At 40.6% G+C, this 18036-nt stretch overlaps 1 protein-coding gene across 5 annotated transcripts; it reads right to left on the bottom strand.

The window, feature by feature from the left end:
• Nucleotides 1-2784: 2784 nt before the first annotated feature.
• LOC135107434 (sulfotransferase 1A1-like) lies at nt 2785-15464 on the bottom strand. 5 transcript variants are annotated; one of them, XM_064017289.1, is made up of 8 exons: nt 15317-15464; nt 10335-10575; nt 10065-10210; nt 9759-9960; nt 8309-8435; nt 7966-8132; nt 5660-5768; nt 2785-4188 (listed from the first exon to the last, which is right to left on the bottom strand). In XM_064017289.1, exons 2-8 carry the CDS (start codon nt 10509-10511, stop codon nt 4088-4090), a joined length of 1029 nt encoding a protein of 342 aa, XP_063873359.1. In that variant the 5' UTR covers nt 10512-10575; nt 15317-15464; the 3' UTR covers nt 2785-4087. The 5 variants fall into 5 exon arrangements, with proteins under 5 accessions (XP_063873359.1, XP_063873358.1, XP_063873362.1 ...); XM_064017288.1 differs by lacking the exon at nt 15317-15464 and adding an exon at nt 13604-13719; XM_064017292.1 differs by lacking the exon at nt 15317-15464 and adding an exon at nt 13604-13685 and having other exon boundaries at nt 10335-10540.
• Nucleotides 15465-18036: the final 2572 nt, after the last annotated feature.

Below are 18036 nucleotides of genomic sequence, written 5' to 3' on the forward strand. Positions count from 1 at the left end.
CAGTCTCGAACATTCCTTATGAACCATTTGTCGGTGTCTCTGTGGAGTGAATATTACTCAATAACACTTAAATACATTTTCAGGTTACAATTTTCAGCTATGTATCAATGAATGAAAGACATTGATGATATATTTTGTAATGTGTTGACTCCAGAACAAGTTAAAGGTTTCGAATTAGTCCAGGCTCACTTCACGTTAGAGTCGTCTAAGCGTACGTTGTGGTCTGCAGCAGTGATCCCTGAGGAAGAAGTTTACTCACCGAATACTACGAATACTACAGAAACCCGGCAATCTGAAACTGTTGGAGATGTAGAAATGTCGCCAAAACTGCTCAAGGCCTGCAGCAAGAAGACCGACTTCAGTATTCTGAAGTCTATAGTATTCTGAGACAAGTCGGGTGTCACTAAGGTGGATAAATACAAGATTTATTTGACTAACATTGCTGTAGAGAGAATGAAGTCATATTCATTACCATTAAGGTTGATGGATGCGGTGAAGATGGAGGCAGAAGACAGAGAATACAGGCATGATTGTTGCCCCTTTCTGCAGACAGACTTTGTGAATCGTGATGCAGGTCGAGCAAATACACCAGACACAGAGACTGTCTGTGTTCCGTGGAGTGATTCCGCTGCCAGACAAACGATACAAGCCAAGGTTCCCGGTAACATCCAATTGGAAATGTTTACATGAGAGCAAAACAGAGTATCTTTATAAAAAAAAAGATATATTGCAATAAATAAATAGGCCTATTGGTAAACCTGCAGTATCTAAGCAGTACAACCACGGACGAAGGCACTGATAACTGGAAAACCTTACTGTGAATCATAATATTGTGAGGTCGCATGCGAAACTGAAACATTACATAAAGTTCAAAACATACAGGGACAGCCGAACGTTGGGTGGGGAGAGAGGTGGGGTAGGGATAAGGATGGGAGAGAGGAGGCATTTATTATCATGAACACCCACATAAATAGCACATAAATGGATATTACCATGCAACATAGTGCTGCACGCTTCCTGTCCTCCTTTCGTTGTACCATGATGAAGTTATCATCGGCTGCAGCCAAACATCACCTTGAGGACAACATTACAGCTGTGTCTGCAGACTTTCTATGGTCACGGACGAAGTTTACCAGACATTGTGTGGACGGGACTTTACATAGACTGATATGCTACTTCTAGGAAATCAGTGGATATGGTGGAAGGGAATATGGAGGGGAGAGGAAGAAAGTAGGCCTAAAAGATCCACGTAAAATGCAACTATAGCAACGACAGCTCTCATGTATAAAAATGACAGGTCATCTGTCACAAAGTTTGAAGCCGACTGTACATTTCTATACGAGTATTTACAAAAGTTGCGCTTTAACGGTAAGCGTTTTGAATAGTGTTGTGGAGAAAGTTCACTCTTATATCTACTCCTTAAATCTTACCTACCTTCCTACCTGTCCATCAAGTTACTCAACCATTTATATACTTATCTCTCTCAACAAAATGCAGGATGATAACTGGAAACTTTGGGTAGATATTTCGCAAAAGGATTATTCCAGTTTTTATTTATTTATCTTTTTTTTATTTATTTATTTATTTATTTTTTTTTTTTTTGTAGCTCTCGTTCTCCAGTAACTCTTATAGAAAGCAAAGATAAAGACATTTCAGTATTGGCACTGCTCGCGTTCCCTGCCGGGAAGCTAATCCTCTTACGGTCAATAACTGGCTAGTAGACTCATTTCGCAACTTTGCAACCTTCCATCTTCCCGCACCTTACATCGTAGCCAGAGCTAACATAATTTATCCTAATAGAACATAACATCCTAATCCACCGACCCTGTCCCCCAGGCAGATGAAACATTCAGGAAAGAATATCAGGAGGCGCGGGGGAAGGAGAAGGTTCCTCCCTGCACTGTTGATTTCTTATCACACGCAACTTTATATTGGTTTCCTAAAACGGGTCATTAACATACACTATAGTCAAAGAGGAAACATAACCATAGCGCCTAAGGAATCTGACCAGTTGCAGAATATTATCAGCTTCTGTTATGGACGTTGCTGGGTCTCTGAAGTTTCTTGAATTAGTACATAATTGCTATCAAAAGACATTCAAGCACTGGAATTGTGGATTGATATGTAAACTCGTGTTTTTGAAAGAATAAGAAGAGTGAATAACAAACACGCAATCAAAACATTTGCTATTACTGACAATGCACTATTTGGTGGAGTCTATGCTTTTACATTTTCTTTGAAAATAATGCTGAAGAAAACGAGTTTTTATGGTAAACAGTAATTTTCTTAATTTCTAATACTAGTGTTTAGATTATTCGAGTTATCGTCATTATTTTTATCTTTATTCTTGTAATGACAGTGATAATTTCTTAAGGGGTTTCGATTACAGCAGATTGTGTGAGCACAGGTGGCCGAGTGGTCTGGTCTTCATAGGACTTCCGCCACTCAGGACACCTGACCAACGAGCTCCCCAGGTTCTGGGGAAGGGGGTCAGGCAGGGGGACAACTGCAGCAGGCGCTGCCACTCATGTACATTTCCCAAAGCACAGCGTAGGAGGAAACGCCGTTATCGGTGGAAGAGGAAGGCAGCAGCACCAGCTTCGGCCACAGTGGATCACACCTCACTGCCGCCCTGCTCGCCCATACCACTGACAAGTTCGCCCCATCCCGCCTCCCCAGTCCACAACCTCAACCATCATTGCTGCTACTATACCCCAAATTGCGGATGCTCTGCCGCCCTTTACTTTTGCTACCCGTCCCGAGGTAGAGGAAGCAAAACTCGAGTGCCTTAGAGTAAGGTTTAATCGTCAAAAAGCAAAACTCGAGTGCCTTACAATGAGGTTTAATCGACAAAGATTTGCATACTTGCATCATCATAATTTAAAATATAAACATTTATGATATAAAAGTCATGTTGTTGCAAGAGTATATTATACTCTTACATAGACACAATAATCCAAACAATCTCAACACCGTATAGAAGCAAGAAATACACATATATGTAACTCACCTGAATTGTGTTCAGGATACGATTGACCACAACCCATTCTTTACTATCCACACCAAAGCAAGGAACCATTACTTAGGTGAGCATCAGGAGAGATGTTTAGAGGTAGATGTGCTTGTTCCTCTTTAACATTTTGATCGCTTTTACACAGGCCATCTTCGATAGTCGGTGCGTCCCCACAGGGTGTTAAATCCCTCAGTGAAACAAGTTTCAATGAGAAGTCTCCTTTCCACAGAGAAAGCGTACAAGAGCACACCGTGGGTTAATTTCGAAGGGTTCTGCTTCGTCAGCCATAGTAGGTGCATACTTGGAATGTCGTGCGTGATGCTTTACTAGAACTGGTCCCGGTACTGTGAGCCATTGGCACAGAGAGGGCAGTACTTGTCTTTCGTTGATGGTTAAAGAGGCGCTCATGGGAAGTAACATTACTTGCTGCGCAAAGCAATGAGCGTATAGAATGTAATGCGTAACGTAGTACAGCTTCTCATCTAGTAATAGGCAAGTTATGTGACCTCAGAGCAAGAATTATTGTTTTCCATATAATGTCAAGAGCATGGTATGAGAGTAAATGTTTTTGTCATAAACGGTGAGGTTGATAAAAAGAAATCATTTAGTGTGGGTGACCGTGTGGTGGAACAGTGTGATAGTTATATAATTATTTGCTCAGATAATTAGTTTAGTAGCTGTTAGATTCTGCTTCGCAGTTAACAAATATTCTTGGACTGCAGGCAGATAATGTGTGGGAAATAATGGGTAAATAATTATAATGATCATATAAAGCTATCTCTAACAACCATTTTTAACTCTGCATTCAGCTGGTAGCCAATAAACCTATCTATCTACCCATCTGTGTGTGTGTGTATAATAATAATAATAATAATAATAATAATAATAATAATAATAATAATAATAATAATAATAATAAACGGTTTATTCTTTAGGCAGTTAAACTGAAAATGTAAAGAATATGTGTGTGTGTGTGTGTGTGTGTGACATATTGGAAACTATTGCATACTACAGCACATCATCACTGAAAATTTACAGAAGCTGTAAGGCAGTTTGAGGCACATTCATGATTCACTAGAAGCATATGCCAGTCACTTCAACATTCTTCTCAATCCACCGGTCGACCTCTTCCAGCAGCTCCGGAGTGAAGTGTTTCTTCCAGTCCCCGGTCAACCCTGGAACAGGTGCTCCAATTATTCACTTTCCCATCTGAACCACACATTGTATGGACATGATTGACCAAAACTGGATACTCCAAAGCTTTTCGATAACTGATGCACAGATGTTCCTCCGAAACCTGCATAAAAATAGCAATGTCTTGCTCCTTCAGACTGTCACAACCTGCCACCTCAAGCGTGTCTGTCATCCTTGCCCTAAGCCCAGTTCCTCAAGGACAGGCCTTTTCATCCTTCTGTTCACTAACCATCTTAACGGCCTACCTGACTCATTTAATCTTACCGGTCATCCTCTTGTTATCCGATCTTTTCGTTTTCACTTGCTGTTTGTCCCAATAATTAGGGCAACAATCGCAATTCTTTGCACTTAGTTATCGCGTTCCTTCTGTGCATCCTGCTGGCCGGCTAACAGCATTTCTTACTGGTTAACTTCTTTGTCTCCAGGAAATGGAAGCACCTCATTTCGTCTATTTTCATTCTTTTCTATAAAATTTTCTTCAGGTTTTTACTTCTCCAACCATTAAAATACTTATTTCCGACCTGTTTCCTGTACGGCCTATACCGGAGGGAGTGGAGAGTGGGGAGAGAACCTTCTGCTTTGCTGTCTTTTTCTCCTATCATCTTAGTAGACTTAGGTTAGGTCACTTCGTGAGAACCGCAAGATCCGTTGTGGCCTGTGTATCTTTGAAACTCTGTGTAACTGTGTGTAACTATGTAGCACTCCCTGCCTCAAAGACATTTCTAGCTGCATCAGGACAGAGCCCTATGGGACACCACTATTTATAGATTTCGGAGAACAATGACCATCTACCACTACAGTGATAGAACGTTCAGAAAGAAAATTACATAGAGGAGCGTGGAGATTCATAGCGTAAAAGGGAAACTTAGAAATTAAAGTTCCACGCTAAATTATATTAAAAGCTTTTGATGACCACGATTCAGATTGAGAAGCTAAAAGATCTGGTAGTGGATCATCCTTTACAGAATACATACTAATGAAAAGAAAGGGAATCGTGAGCAGATTGATACATAACAATCCTCCTATTTAATATTTTCTAAGTTATACGTAGGTAGCCCGAATGAGTAAAGTTGTTTCCAGTCTTCGGAATAGGTTCAATGCAGGCAAACCTCTAGAGAGAGAAAAGAAGGACATTTTTAACCAGGCAAGGTGAGAGATGGCAGCACGATTTGAGAGGACAATAGAGGGACTCCAGAAGCCATCCAAGGATGAAGGCCAGAGACCGCATGAAAGTGTCGTGACGAGGAATCTCAATAATAGGCATAATGTACGAGAGAGAGAGAGAACAGATGAAAGAAAAAAAAAAGGACTGTTGGATACATCTTTGACAAGGAAAATTTTCTTTCTTCATTGATGAAAATATCTGGCAAATTGCAGGATAAGCTTGATATTTGGTATAATAATTATTTAATAAATGCGAATAATCAATAAACTTGTTACAGTGAAACTCACCTTTCCTAAAGTAAGCTCCGTGCTTCTCCAGAAGATCCTTGTGATACATGGGATCCTGAATAGGCTCTCCTCTGGATTTCATTTTAGAAAATGTGGTGTAGTCTGCAATCTAAAGAGAAAAAAAGAAAAAGTACAGAGAAAAATGTAGCACTGAAATGGGAACCATTTTTTTTATGTGTAAGGAAAACCTCTCAAAGGAAAAGAGATAAACCCACCACCGATCTGATGCTTCCTAAAACACCAGGGATCAAAAGCTATAGCCAATTTAATTTTGCAGGTCTCTTAACATTTCTCTTATGAAACAGTAAAAAATACAGAAGACTGAAGATCCTGGTTAATTCTCGCATTAGCAAGGTGGACAAGACATGGGTTTCAGTAAGAAAAACGTCCTGCAAAGAGAGAGCGAAAAAATATAGAGACATGCAATTAGAATGGTCATTACACCAGTACCTATGGAAATTAGGGTAGAAGATCGTATAAGATGCAGCACTGCTTCGGTGAGTGAAAGAATCAAGATGGTCTGTTAAAGAGAAGGAACATATGAAACGAAAAGCTTTTGGATCCGCCCTATTAAGGAAGGCTGTGTGAGCTGAATCTCATCATATACTGTTGAAGAGATTAAGTAACTGGGTGGAGAAAAAATATTAATATTCGAGAGCACATTGCATTTACATTTGTGATGTATTGAATATCTACTTCAGTAGTGCAGATACTATCCACATTATAATCAGTAACCCTGTTTTATAACATCAAAAGATATCCAGCAATATTTGCAACATCATTTTCAAGTAACAAAGAGAGAGAGAGAGAGAGAGAGAGAGAGAGAGAGAGAGAGAGAGAGAGAGAGAGAGAGAGAGAGAGAGAGAGAGAGAGAGAGAGAGGGGGAGGGGGAGAGAGAGAGAGAGAGAGAGAAAGAGAGAGAGAGAGAGAGAGAGGGGGGGGGGAGCGTAAATGCTATGGAATGAGTGGGGAATGAACACTGTAACACTCCCTTCTCTCTCTACACCGTCTTGGACACATAAAGGGAAACGAGGTGACAGGGAGGGAAGTTTTAGACAAAATGAAAGAGCAAGAGAGAGGAGAGGAACAGGGGGAGGAGCGGACGTATTGTGGAGTGGAAAAATAAGGGAGTTCGTAACGAAAAAAGGTTAATTCTTTGAGCAAGGAAGTGGGCGAATGGTAAATGAGGAGGAATGGAGTAAAGGAAGAAGATAAAGATAATAAATATAACGAGCTAGGAAGGGTGAGATGTGAGTGAAGAATTAGAGGGAGAGAAGTAATGGGGAATAGGTACCCCCTTTCTTGTTCCCTAATCCTGTTTGTTTTTTCCTTATTCACCACCTTGCACCTTCCCACCTCTACTACCTCCATCCCTTTGTCCCATGTACACCTCTTATCCACTTACATCTTCTACATTCTTGAAATATATTCTTTACTTATTTTCTTGAAACATATTATTTACTTATTTTATATATCTATTACTCTATTTTTTTTTTTCTTTTCTCTTTATCTCTTCTCTCTGAACCTTTGTGTCGCAGACACAACGCACTTTGTATTAATGTGATGTGTAAAAATTATCCTCATCCGCAACCGCAACGGGGGATATGAAAGTAAAAGAAATCCGCATCTGTAACTGAATTTTATGCAGTTACGTATGCAAATCTTATGCAAATGCATATCCACCTCCGCATCCGCGGACCTCTAAAATCTAGTATACGATACATGACAGTGAAGGGTCCGCTGTCAGTGACTTCACACACCAAGGTGTACATGGGGAACAGAAGGCGAAGTTTGATGGAGGTGAAGTTATGTTCCAGAGTTTAGAAGTTTGGTCAAGACCAAAAAATGTTGTAGAAGTTCATATAGGGAAAGTCAGAAGAGACGTGAAGACACCTCGAGCCCGCAACCAATGAACAGCCTGGCTTAGGGATGTTTATATTACCCTCCCAGTATGGAGACTCTGAGGCTGTATAATAAAACTTTGTTGGTTGTGGTGTATCTATGAAGTGTTGTGATAATACAGATGTTATCTCTAGATTGTAGGCCTCCGCTTCACACTGTGTCCTTGAGACACGAAAAAAAAACAGGGTGGGACTTGAGCAGGCTACCAGCACATCCTCATCCCCCAATATGTGCATGTCACTGGGAGTGACTTAGCTGTAGCTGTCAACTTAGCTGTAGGTGTCCACTGCCTCCTTTCCTTTTACACATTCAAATTCTGAGCTATGCAAGCATTACAGACACCCTCTGTACAAAAGTCAGTCCTTTTCACACTACAGCTCCAAACACAGAAATCAGGTACTTACGTTTTCAAGTTGTTTGAGGCTTAAGTTTGCTTGCGTAAATTCATTCAGTTTTTTTAGTTCAGTCATGATGTCACTTTTCATATCTTCGAAGAAGACAAAGTGCAGGTTTGGGTGATGTCTGAGGTCCCAGGCTGCTTTCACATGCGGCCAGTACGGCATATACACGACTGTGAAAAACAATAAGTTACCATGGATCTTGTGGATCAGCTGAGTAATGAGAGGATACAGTAGGTCTAATAACTTATACTCTCTCTCTCTCTCTCTCTCTCTCTCTCTCTCTCTCTCTCTCTCTCTCTCTCTCTCTCTCTCTCTCTCTCTCTCTCTCTCTCTCTCCTGTACTTACGTTCAGAGTTCATGAAGTCTCTGGTAAAGTCTTCAAAAGACGCAGTGTAATTGAACACTTGAAGCACACGCATGAAGTGGTATAAAGATACAATGGCGTCCTTGGGATTTCTTGCCACGTAGACAACCTGTGTAATCAGAAGATTAATATATCTAATAAAGAACTGGTGATCTATTGCAAACCATCCTACGAGTATTTTGAGTAATAATATGAATCATGGTTTTATTAAAATTCATTTTGATAACTATCAGGATGTAGAGTCACAGGTCATTACTGGTGTACAAAATGAAATGCCAGGTTTAGAACTTGATAGAATCCTTACTTATTTGCAATGAACACAGCTATCAAGTACATTTCATTTTTTTTCGCATTTGAATTGATAGTTCTGAAAATTAAATATTTGCAGCACAGTTGATCATTCTGTCAGTTGGCACGATCGCAGGTGATCGTCACCATGGATGCTCCTGTCGCGCCCCATGTTGCTGTGGATTAGCAACCGGATGCCTGACCGCTTTCAGGACATCATATTTACATTTGCTGGAATGGCCGCGAAACGACCTCTTCTACTGAAACTAGTGACAGAAAACCTGATGTGATCGTCACGATTTAAATGAAGCACTCACGTGACCCTAATTTACGAGTACCTTTGTCTTGTCGCCCTCACACAACGTTTCACGCTAATTGTGTTGAGCACGCTCTCCAGTTGCAGCTCATCAAAGTTATATACTCCGCCTCATGTGGCATAAGGGATGTAAAGCAGGGTTTATAAATAGAATCCTTTGGGGTAGTAACAAGGATAGAATTAGAAGTTCAACCTTGATAAATTTAGATTTTAAAAAGATGGAATAGTGATCCTCCTTCAGACAACATACACATACAAAATGTAACATTTATGAGTATGATAGTCATTTTTTTTTCTTTTTTATGTAAGAGGGACACCGGCCAAAGGCAACAAAAATCTTAAAAAAAAAAAAAAAAACCTCCCTGTGATACGGGTCCCCGAATTGCGTCCTACGCGGTGGTCAAAAATTGAAGGATAAGTGTGTTGAAACCTCTCTCTTGAAAGAGTTTATTTATATATTTATTTATTTATTTATTTGACAGTGAATTTATATCTTACCACATCCATAAAAATAATAAATAGTTAACGATAATCAACATACTTAAATTATGAAAGCGCATTCCTTAAACACTACAATATATTTTGCCGTAAAGAAAAAAAAAAAGCACCAGATGTTCTCTCAAAGCATTTAATAAATAAATGATATGTAGATACTATACGACTGTTTCCTTAATTAACATTTGGCAACTTTAATTTTTTCTGGTGGTGATTTTTTTTTTCTCTTATGGAAAGAATTAACATCATTTTTACTAAATGAACACCTCTCTACATCATTTGAAAACAGTGGTTCGTTTTTCACAAAACTCATGTGCCAGTGGAACATCTTACCTTTGTTTTCTCAAGGAGGTCTTTTCTCATTAGCTGTAACGGAAAGTGACTCTTTATGACGCGCCTTCCAGGGGTCGCCTCAAGACATTGGATGTTCAGTCCGTCCTCAAGACTCTTTCCCGGACACAGTGTGTTGAATAAATCTTCAAATGAATGCAGTTTCACGACGTCCCACAAGTCTGCGTCTAGCATCATATCACAGCTGACAAACCAATGTCAAATTAACTAAAAAATTTTAGCGCAATACAGTGAACAGGCATACTGTCTAAATGTATGCATTGCAGTAACACGTTAAACAACCCTTACCTGATGTCAAGCGAGCGAAGCAAGAGCTCCTTGCTGGCCTCCGGATTGTCCAAGTTGGGATTATGCAACATGGTCCACAGGATCTCCTGCATCCACGTTGTGCCACACTTGGGGAAGGTCACCACCATCACGTCCTCTGAGCGAAACTGTAAGGAACGAAAATGTCTTTTTTTTTTTTTATTCTAACACATAGTATTTTTTTTTTTTTTTTTATTCTAACAGTGTATTTTTTTTTTTTTTCTTAATAAGCAAAATTAGGTGCCCTGATACCTCAAATGTTTGCAGCTTATCAAGGAAGACAGGAGCGGCGGCAGGGTACAGCCACCCCTCGGGCATAAGGCGGACCACTCCGTGCTTATACTGCATACTTTGATGCTTCTTTATCCTCTCCAACCACTCGTCGTCCATGGCCACCACCTCGTGACCACTGATCAGCCACTGCTTCATCTTTTCTGACGTGGGGCTGATATGCAGAACTGGAAATCAAAGGATGCTTGGAAAGCGCGTGAATCTGAAACAGAACATGACTGACTTATTCATGTATTAACTTATTATTTTGATTACTTTTACCAGTACGCATGCTGTGATATTTGGATGTAATAATGTGTAATAATGCACGAATCCTCAGGCTACAGCATGAAGTGCTGCTATTTTCGGAAGCGACATTTTACTGGTGAATATTGATCAAGTGATCAAGAGCTGCTAAGATGAAAGAGAAAGATGCCGAGAGGCTGCATGCAATGATCCCCACTGATCACACAGGAGACGTGATCAGTGGAGGTGACCGACAAGTGTGACCGCCTGGAAGACATGACGCGTAACTCAATCCAACTCTCTTGCATTACTTAGATTGGAATGCGTCTTTTCTCAGCCAGCCCCGGCAAAGTGAATGGCATTAAGGATGCAGACACGAACTGGAGTTGCTGCGTCATATATGTGAATTAAGTCAGTTTTATCGACTGTCCATCTACAAGAGAAAAAAAACGACAGGTAAGCAGCAAGTTTCGTTGACAAGTTCGCCATGAAAGACAGTGCTGTTCATTCACTTGATTTCTTGTGCCATGCAAGTTGTGAAGTGATGTAGTGCCTAGCTACAAATTCGCGGACCCAATTCAATTCCGTGCTTGAGCAATTGATCCACATATTACCCAGCTGTTCATCCTTACCTCGAGTTTCTCGATAAATGAACACCTGTGGATACCTCGATAAGGAAAATTTAAAACCGGGACGTCACTGTGACGCTACGCCCCTGGGTAAAGCATATCAACCACCACAGGATCAAAGGCCTATGAGGCGGATTTGAGCTTCAAGGCAACGTATAGCGTATTTTCCCACCCTAACCTTTATTCAAGTAGAGACGTGTTGGGAAGGGAACCGGAACGGGAGACAAATGCACTATGACTTTCTGCTGGTCGGAGGCGAAACACATTGAAGTGTGTAGAGGGTGTAACCACACGGTCGAACAGTGTTTGTGTGAATAGCCCGGTTTTCAGGTAACAAAAGGAAGAGGAAAGGAACACTGAAGCATCAGGAGCGACCACCACGTACGAAACCTTAACCAACAATAAAACTTTCATCATTCGTTTCTTCTCCCTCAGCGGAGATGTGCCACGAACAACTATAATATAAATCATGAGACTCATTAGACAATTAATCTAGTCAGGACCACCAGATGTGTTGGTGTTTGTTTTTTCTTTGGTACATCAGATTATTGGGTTATGAATATTATATAGGTCTCTCTCACTCGTGTGTGTGTGTGTGTGTGTGTGTGTGTGTGTGTGTCATTCATTTACCTCCAGTCGTTTGCTGGCCACCCAACTAGCCGTTACCCTACGGAAACAGCTCAGAGCTCCGAGTGACCGATCTTTGGGTAAGGCTGAGACCACTCACACACCACACACTGGGACAGCGAAGCCACAACCCCTCGCGTTACATCCCTTATCTACTTGCTGCTAAGTGAACACGGGCTACAAATTAAGAGGCTTGCTATTTGCCTCGCCGGGCATGGGACTCGAATACCGTCCTTCTCGGTTATGAGCCGAGCGTGCGTATATTCAACACTTAATTCAAACACACACACACACACACACACACACATATTACACTGTGTAATGTTGTGGTCAGCACGCTTGGCTCACAACCCGAGAAGGCCCAGATTCGAGTCCTGGGTGCTGCGACACAAATGGACGAGCCTCTTAATGTATAGCCCCTGTTCACCTAGCACTAGATAGATACGGACTGTAACCCGAGGGGTTTTGACCACGCTGTCCTGGTGTGTGGTGTGTGAGTGGTCTCAGTCCTACCCAAAGATCGGTCAGTACGAGATCTCAGCCGCTCTCAGGAGAAACATTTCTTGTTCCCCCGGTCCTTGTTGCAAGAACTTAAATACAGTAAAATTGCTATCTCGTTTCGTGTTACTTCCCAAAGAAGGAGACTGATTTACTAGGTATTAGCCTCAGCCTCACGTTGTCTGGCATAACCTTATTAGGAAACAGGGGATATTAAACAGTTCATTCCTCTGCATCGTATGCTTTTCCCACGTGAATGTTTTCTTGTCTTTTGGTCTCGCTCTAAAAAGTAATCAATAACTTTTGGAAAAATTGAAGACCCTGGGGAAAAGAGTCGTGCAAAACTATGTTTATATTATTCTATTATCATTAACATTTACTTCTTTTAATATTCATATCGAAAAGTTATAATTAAAAGGTCACCTGCACTGATCTCAAGTCCATAAACTATTTTCTTTTTTTCACACGTAATCACTAAATGATATAAAAATATCAGATATACGACTTTTCCTTTAATCAATGTGCATATGCAGAACGAATCAAGAGAACAATGATCAAAGGTTTGAAGATGACAATGCGAAGACTCTTCTTAGTCACGTATTGCAAGTGTGCTGCTCCCAGTATATAGAGTGTTGATGTCAAAGGTAACATTTACACACAAGACTTCATCTTGCAGCTGGATAGCCTTTTCCCACATATTCAATTAAAGTCCTTTAATTTTTTTTAAGAAACACTATGCCCCGCCGAAAATGAGATTAACGCTCTCATATTATTGTCAAGAAATGACAGGTTTCCTTCAATCGTATTGATCATATTATAACAGCAGAAATGTAAAAGTAAAAAAGGTAAGAATATATCAAGACAATAACACACAGTTACTATTCAAACACTGACCAAAATAGGGAAAGTAAACATGAAAAACAGCCCAAAACATGCTTCATATGTCGTAAAATGTATATTATTACATGACGCACCAATGTAAACGAAACAAATATTCACCGCTATTCGTACAGTATATTATACAAGAATTTTGCTATATTTACTGATCTAATTTCATTTGTTGTCTGCTGTAATGAGCGCAGCCTTAAAATTTAGTTCTAGATTGGTTCTGGGATTACAGGTGGCAACTGCTCTCATGTTTGTGTATTTTATGTAACTCCTTTCTATAACCACTACATTGTTTCAATGCTTCCTTATTGTGAGTGTATCACAAATAAGTTACGTGCCATCAACTGCTCATCAGTCACTTACTAAAGAAACAGATGTGAGGTGCCAGCAGGACCGCTGGTCTGTAGCGCTCACTGCTATGACTTGGAACTGTCCACTAGTAGAACGTCCCTGGGTAAGAATACCCACCAAGCTTATAAGGAATCGTTGCCATGTTGTAGAATTTACATCGTGCACGATGCCAGATAAAAACAAAGAAACTAATAGTTTTCTTGTATAGTAAGGGGTATTCATTATGGTAGCCACGAAATAATTATAGTTTATGAAAAAAAAATATCATTAGCCATCTCAAATCCAGTGTGCGTGAAATAGGGAAGCCGAGAACCTACATATTGCCATGAGCGCTAATCCTAACGAGGGCAATAATTTTTTTGTTCTCTTTTCTTTATTGTTGGCAGTTACATTTTTGCATGAGATCGGAGGAGCACAGAATCAACTTGCACCTCCAATTATACCTCATATCAAAATGTTCTCAAATTTACCCGGCAGTTACTGAAAAATGGTAAAATCATGACAAGGCAACTTAACATTCCAATGTCCTTGACTCTCCCTTCTCTCTCCACCTCTCTCTCTCTCTCTCTCTCTCTCTCTCTCTCTCTGAAATAACGATTATGATTCAGAAATCAGGTAATTTCACCAAAATCCGTGATCATACTACGAAGAAATGTTAATATTGTTTGACTGAAATAGGTGAAGTCATGGAAAGCTGGGAAACAGTGACTGTGTGTGTGTGTGTGTGTGTGTGTGTGTGTGTGTGTGTGTGTATTTTATACTATAATGTAAAAGCATCTTCATTGCACTTTTTTTTTTTTTTAGCTTTCTTCAACCATGCTACAACGTGGGAGTTTACAGCTCAGTGCCACCTGTCTTCACTGTAACTCTGAAATAAGTGCTTCTTTATTCACCTTTTTATCATTCTTAAGTGACATTCCACGTTTTAAAACTCGACAATGCTTCACAGCATATCACTGGGGAGCATTCCGTATCATTTACTTTGTGGACGATGACGTCACAGTTACGCCATTCTTCATCTGTTCGAATCTGTACGTGCCTTATGCAGACTTCGCCATCAGAGTCAAGAATTAATGCCTTAATTAAACACAACTAACAACGTTCTATAGCGGCAATGACTACGGCAGGGTGTGAAACAAGCTGTGTGAAAATTCCGTTATAACACCCACTCAGGGGCGTTAGACAAGGGTATTTCTTCTTGATATATCATTACGCCAGGTTATTGACACTCGTTCATTCGTGTGTGTGTTTACTTGTCCCATATGGTGAACGTAAGAGTGAACGTGAGGGTGAACGGTCCAACTGGAAAAGGACCCTTAATTAATCTCTATGCAATACAAAATTAACATAAGTAACATCACAGAGTCCACATGAAGGCATTAGAGCAACACATTAATGAAATCACTATGCACACGTGTCAAAAAAAAAGAAAAGAAAAAGAAATTAACAAATACATGAAAAATAAACTACTAGCTAACAAGCTATGGTGACTATCCTTACGGTGTAAAGACCCTTCTTGGTCACATAAATCTCACATGAATGTTTGATTACCTAACTATGACAATTTACGTTGAAATATCACAAAAAACACAACATATATGTAACAGTTCTGGGTGTAACGTAAAGTACATACAACAGGAGAGAATAGCAAGCAACATAGTACTACACTTTCCTAATATATTCCTAAACCTATCACAAATATAATACGAGTAGAGGAACACTCACCAATCTCTGGCGCTCACAGGGAATAAATCCACAGATTTAAATCCAACAAGGTGTGTGCGGCTGCTCTACCACAGATAGACTGCCGGCTTTATCTCCCTCCCTGAGCGCAAGAGCGACAAAAGTGGCTGACACCAAAAAGAAACGTCATGAAAGGTGATCTGATCTTGATAAAGCAAGACCACTGCACTAGAAATCAATGGCCACTTGGATTAGTGACGGAGACTTATCCAAGTGCTGATGGCTTAGTGCGTTCTGTAGCCGTTCGTACAACTAAAGCTACTTACGAGAGGCCTATTACTAAGGTTTGTTTGTTGGAAGGTGCTACTTCAGAACTAGGCGAGACTCCATGTTCAGGTTCAGTACCGAGTTGAATGTTGATGCTCTTTATGTGACTGATTATTGTGATTTATTAGTTGGTTTGTACTTTATTTGAGTTTGTATATTACATGATGTATGAGTATGTAGGCAAGGTAAGCGCCCCTTTTTTGAAGGTGCACTGGGACCGGGGTGTAACATATGGTGTTTGATGGTGGTCACTATACAAATTATTTCTGTATATTGCTCGTTTCATATTTGTTTGTTTCATAGTATTTGTTCGTTTCATATGATAACTACCTAGGAATAACGAGTGTTAATGAGTGTTTCATTTGTGTAGGAATCCCTCGAGCGGTAAACCGAGGGAAGGTAGCTCAGCCTGCAAAGTAGGTAGGTACTCCAGTAGCCACCTACGCCAAAAGATGTCCGCTAGGTACTGGACTTGCCTCTAGCGACGACGGTACAAGTCTCCGCGTTCAAACTTCCCAGTCGGTAGCATCGGGCTCATCTGTAGCATCAGCAGATGATTAGGTGTTAATGGTCTCTCATCTCTTGGATCATCAGATAATTTTGTGATTGGCCTTCCGTTTACTATATTCTCCACTATTGTCAACAGAGTTACCAAAGATTCATCATCCAATGTCTGTTGTTTTACCACTCCTGCCAACACTCTTCGAATGGTACGAATCTGTCTCTCCCAGACTCCACCCATGTGTGAGGTTTCTGGTGGGTTAAACTTCCAGGCAATATCTTTCTTTAACAGATGCTCGTGAATCTGATTTTGGTTCCAGTCTTTAATGGCACGATGTAGTTCTTTCTGGGCTCCAACAAAATTGGTACCATTGTCAGACCAGACTTCCTGGGGCTCTCCTCTTCTGGCACTGAACCTCTCTAGGGCATTCATAAAACTATCAGTGTCTAGGGTATGTAACACTTCAATGTGTACAGCTATAATAGAAAGACAGGTGAAAATGCAGCCATATCTCTTTACATTAGCTCTTCCTCTCTTCACTATGAATGGGCCGAAATAATCTACGCCTACCCTAGTGAAAATGTGGTTCAAATGGAGTAACTCTTGATGCTGGTAGATCTGCCATCTGTTGGATTTCTGTCTTACCCCGCAGCTTCCTACACGTAATGCACTGATGCACTATTTTCTTCACGAGCTTTCTTCCTTTGATAATCCAGTAGCGTCTTCTACTATTACTAGTAGTTTCTGCCAATAAATGCTCCACCCCAGCGTGACCGGATCTTCTGTGTAGATCTTCTATGATAAGTTTAGCTGATGGATGTTCTTGTGGAATGAACGGGTGAGCGGTCCAACAATCTCTGTTGCTCACAGGGAATAAATCCACAGGCTTAAATCCAACAAGGTGTGTGCGGCTGCTATACCACAGATAGACTGCCGGCTTTACCTCCCTGCCTGAGCTACCTTCCCTCGGTTTTTTTTTTTTTTTTATGTAGGAAGGGCACTGGCCAAGGGCAACAAAAATCTAATAAAAAAAAATGCCCACTGAAATGCCAGTCCCATAAAAGGGTCAAAGCAGTGGTCAAAAATTGAGGGATAAGTGTCTTGAAACCTACTGCTCGAGGGATTCGTACACAAATGAAACACTCATTAACACTCATTATTCCTAGGTAGTTATCATATGAAATGAGCAAATACTATGAAACAAACAAATATGAAACGAGCAATATACAGAAATAATTTGTATAGTGACCACCATCAAACACCATGTGTTACAACCGTGCTGATCTAACTGCTTGTTTGGAAGATATAAGAGAAAAAACAATACCTTACCGCCTTTGAAACGCTTAGTAGGAAGTAACTTACTAAATTTTTCTATAAAATTATTTTCACTAATATTCAGTGAGACGTTCAAGCCGCTACACAGATAACGACCCACCGTGGCAGGACTGACGCGGTGGCACTGCGGTGACAAGACTCCCGCTGTACTAGGGATTCAGATCAGGTTATAAAAATGAAAATTTTAAAGGGGAGCGTGATCTCTTAATGCACCTTAGCTGGCAAAGACGCTGGTAACTGATGCTTCCTTATCCTCTCCAACCACTCGTCGTCCATCGCCACCACCTCGTGACCGCTGATCAGCCAGTTTCATCTTTGCTGACGTGGGGTTGATAGGCAGAACTGGAAATAAAAGGATGCTTTTAAAGCGCATGTACCTGAAACGAAACATGACCGACTTATTCATGTATTAACTTATTATTTTGATTACTTTTACCGCTGCGTATACTGTGATATATGGATGTAAATATTGTCAAGAGCTGCTAAGATGAAAGAAAGATGTCAAGAGGCTGCATGCAATAATCCCCACCGATCACACAGGGGACGTGATCAGTGGTGACGGACAAGTGTGACCGCCTGGAAGACGTGACGCTTAACT

Source organism: Scylla paramamosain, chromosome 15 (genome assembly GCF_035594125.1).
Source record: "Scylla paramamosain isolate STU-SP2022 chromosome 15, ASM3559412v1, whole genome shotgun sequence".
NCBI classification, from domain to species: Eukaryota; Metazoa; Arthropoda; class Malacostraca; order Decapoda; family Portunidae; genus Scylla; species Scylla paramamosain.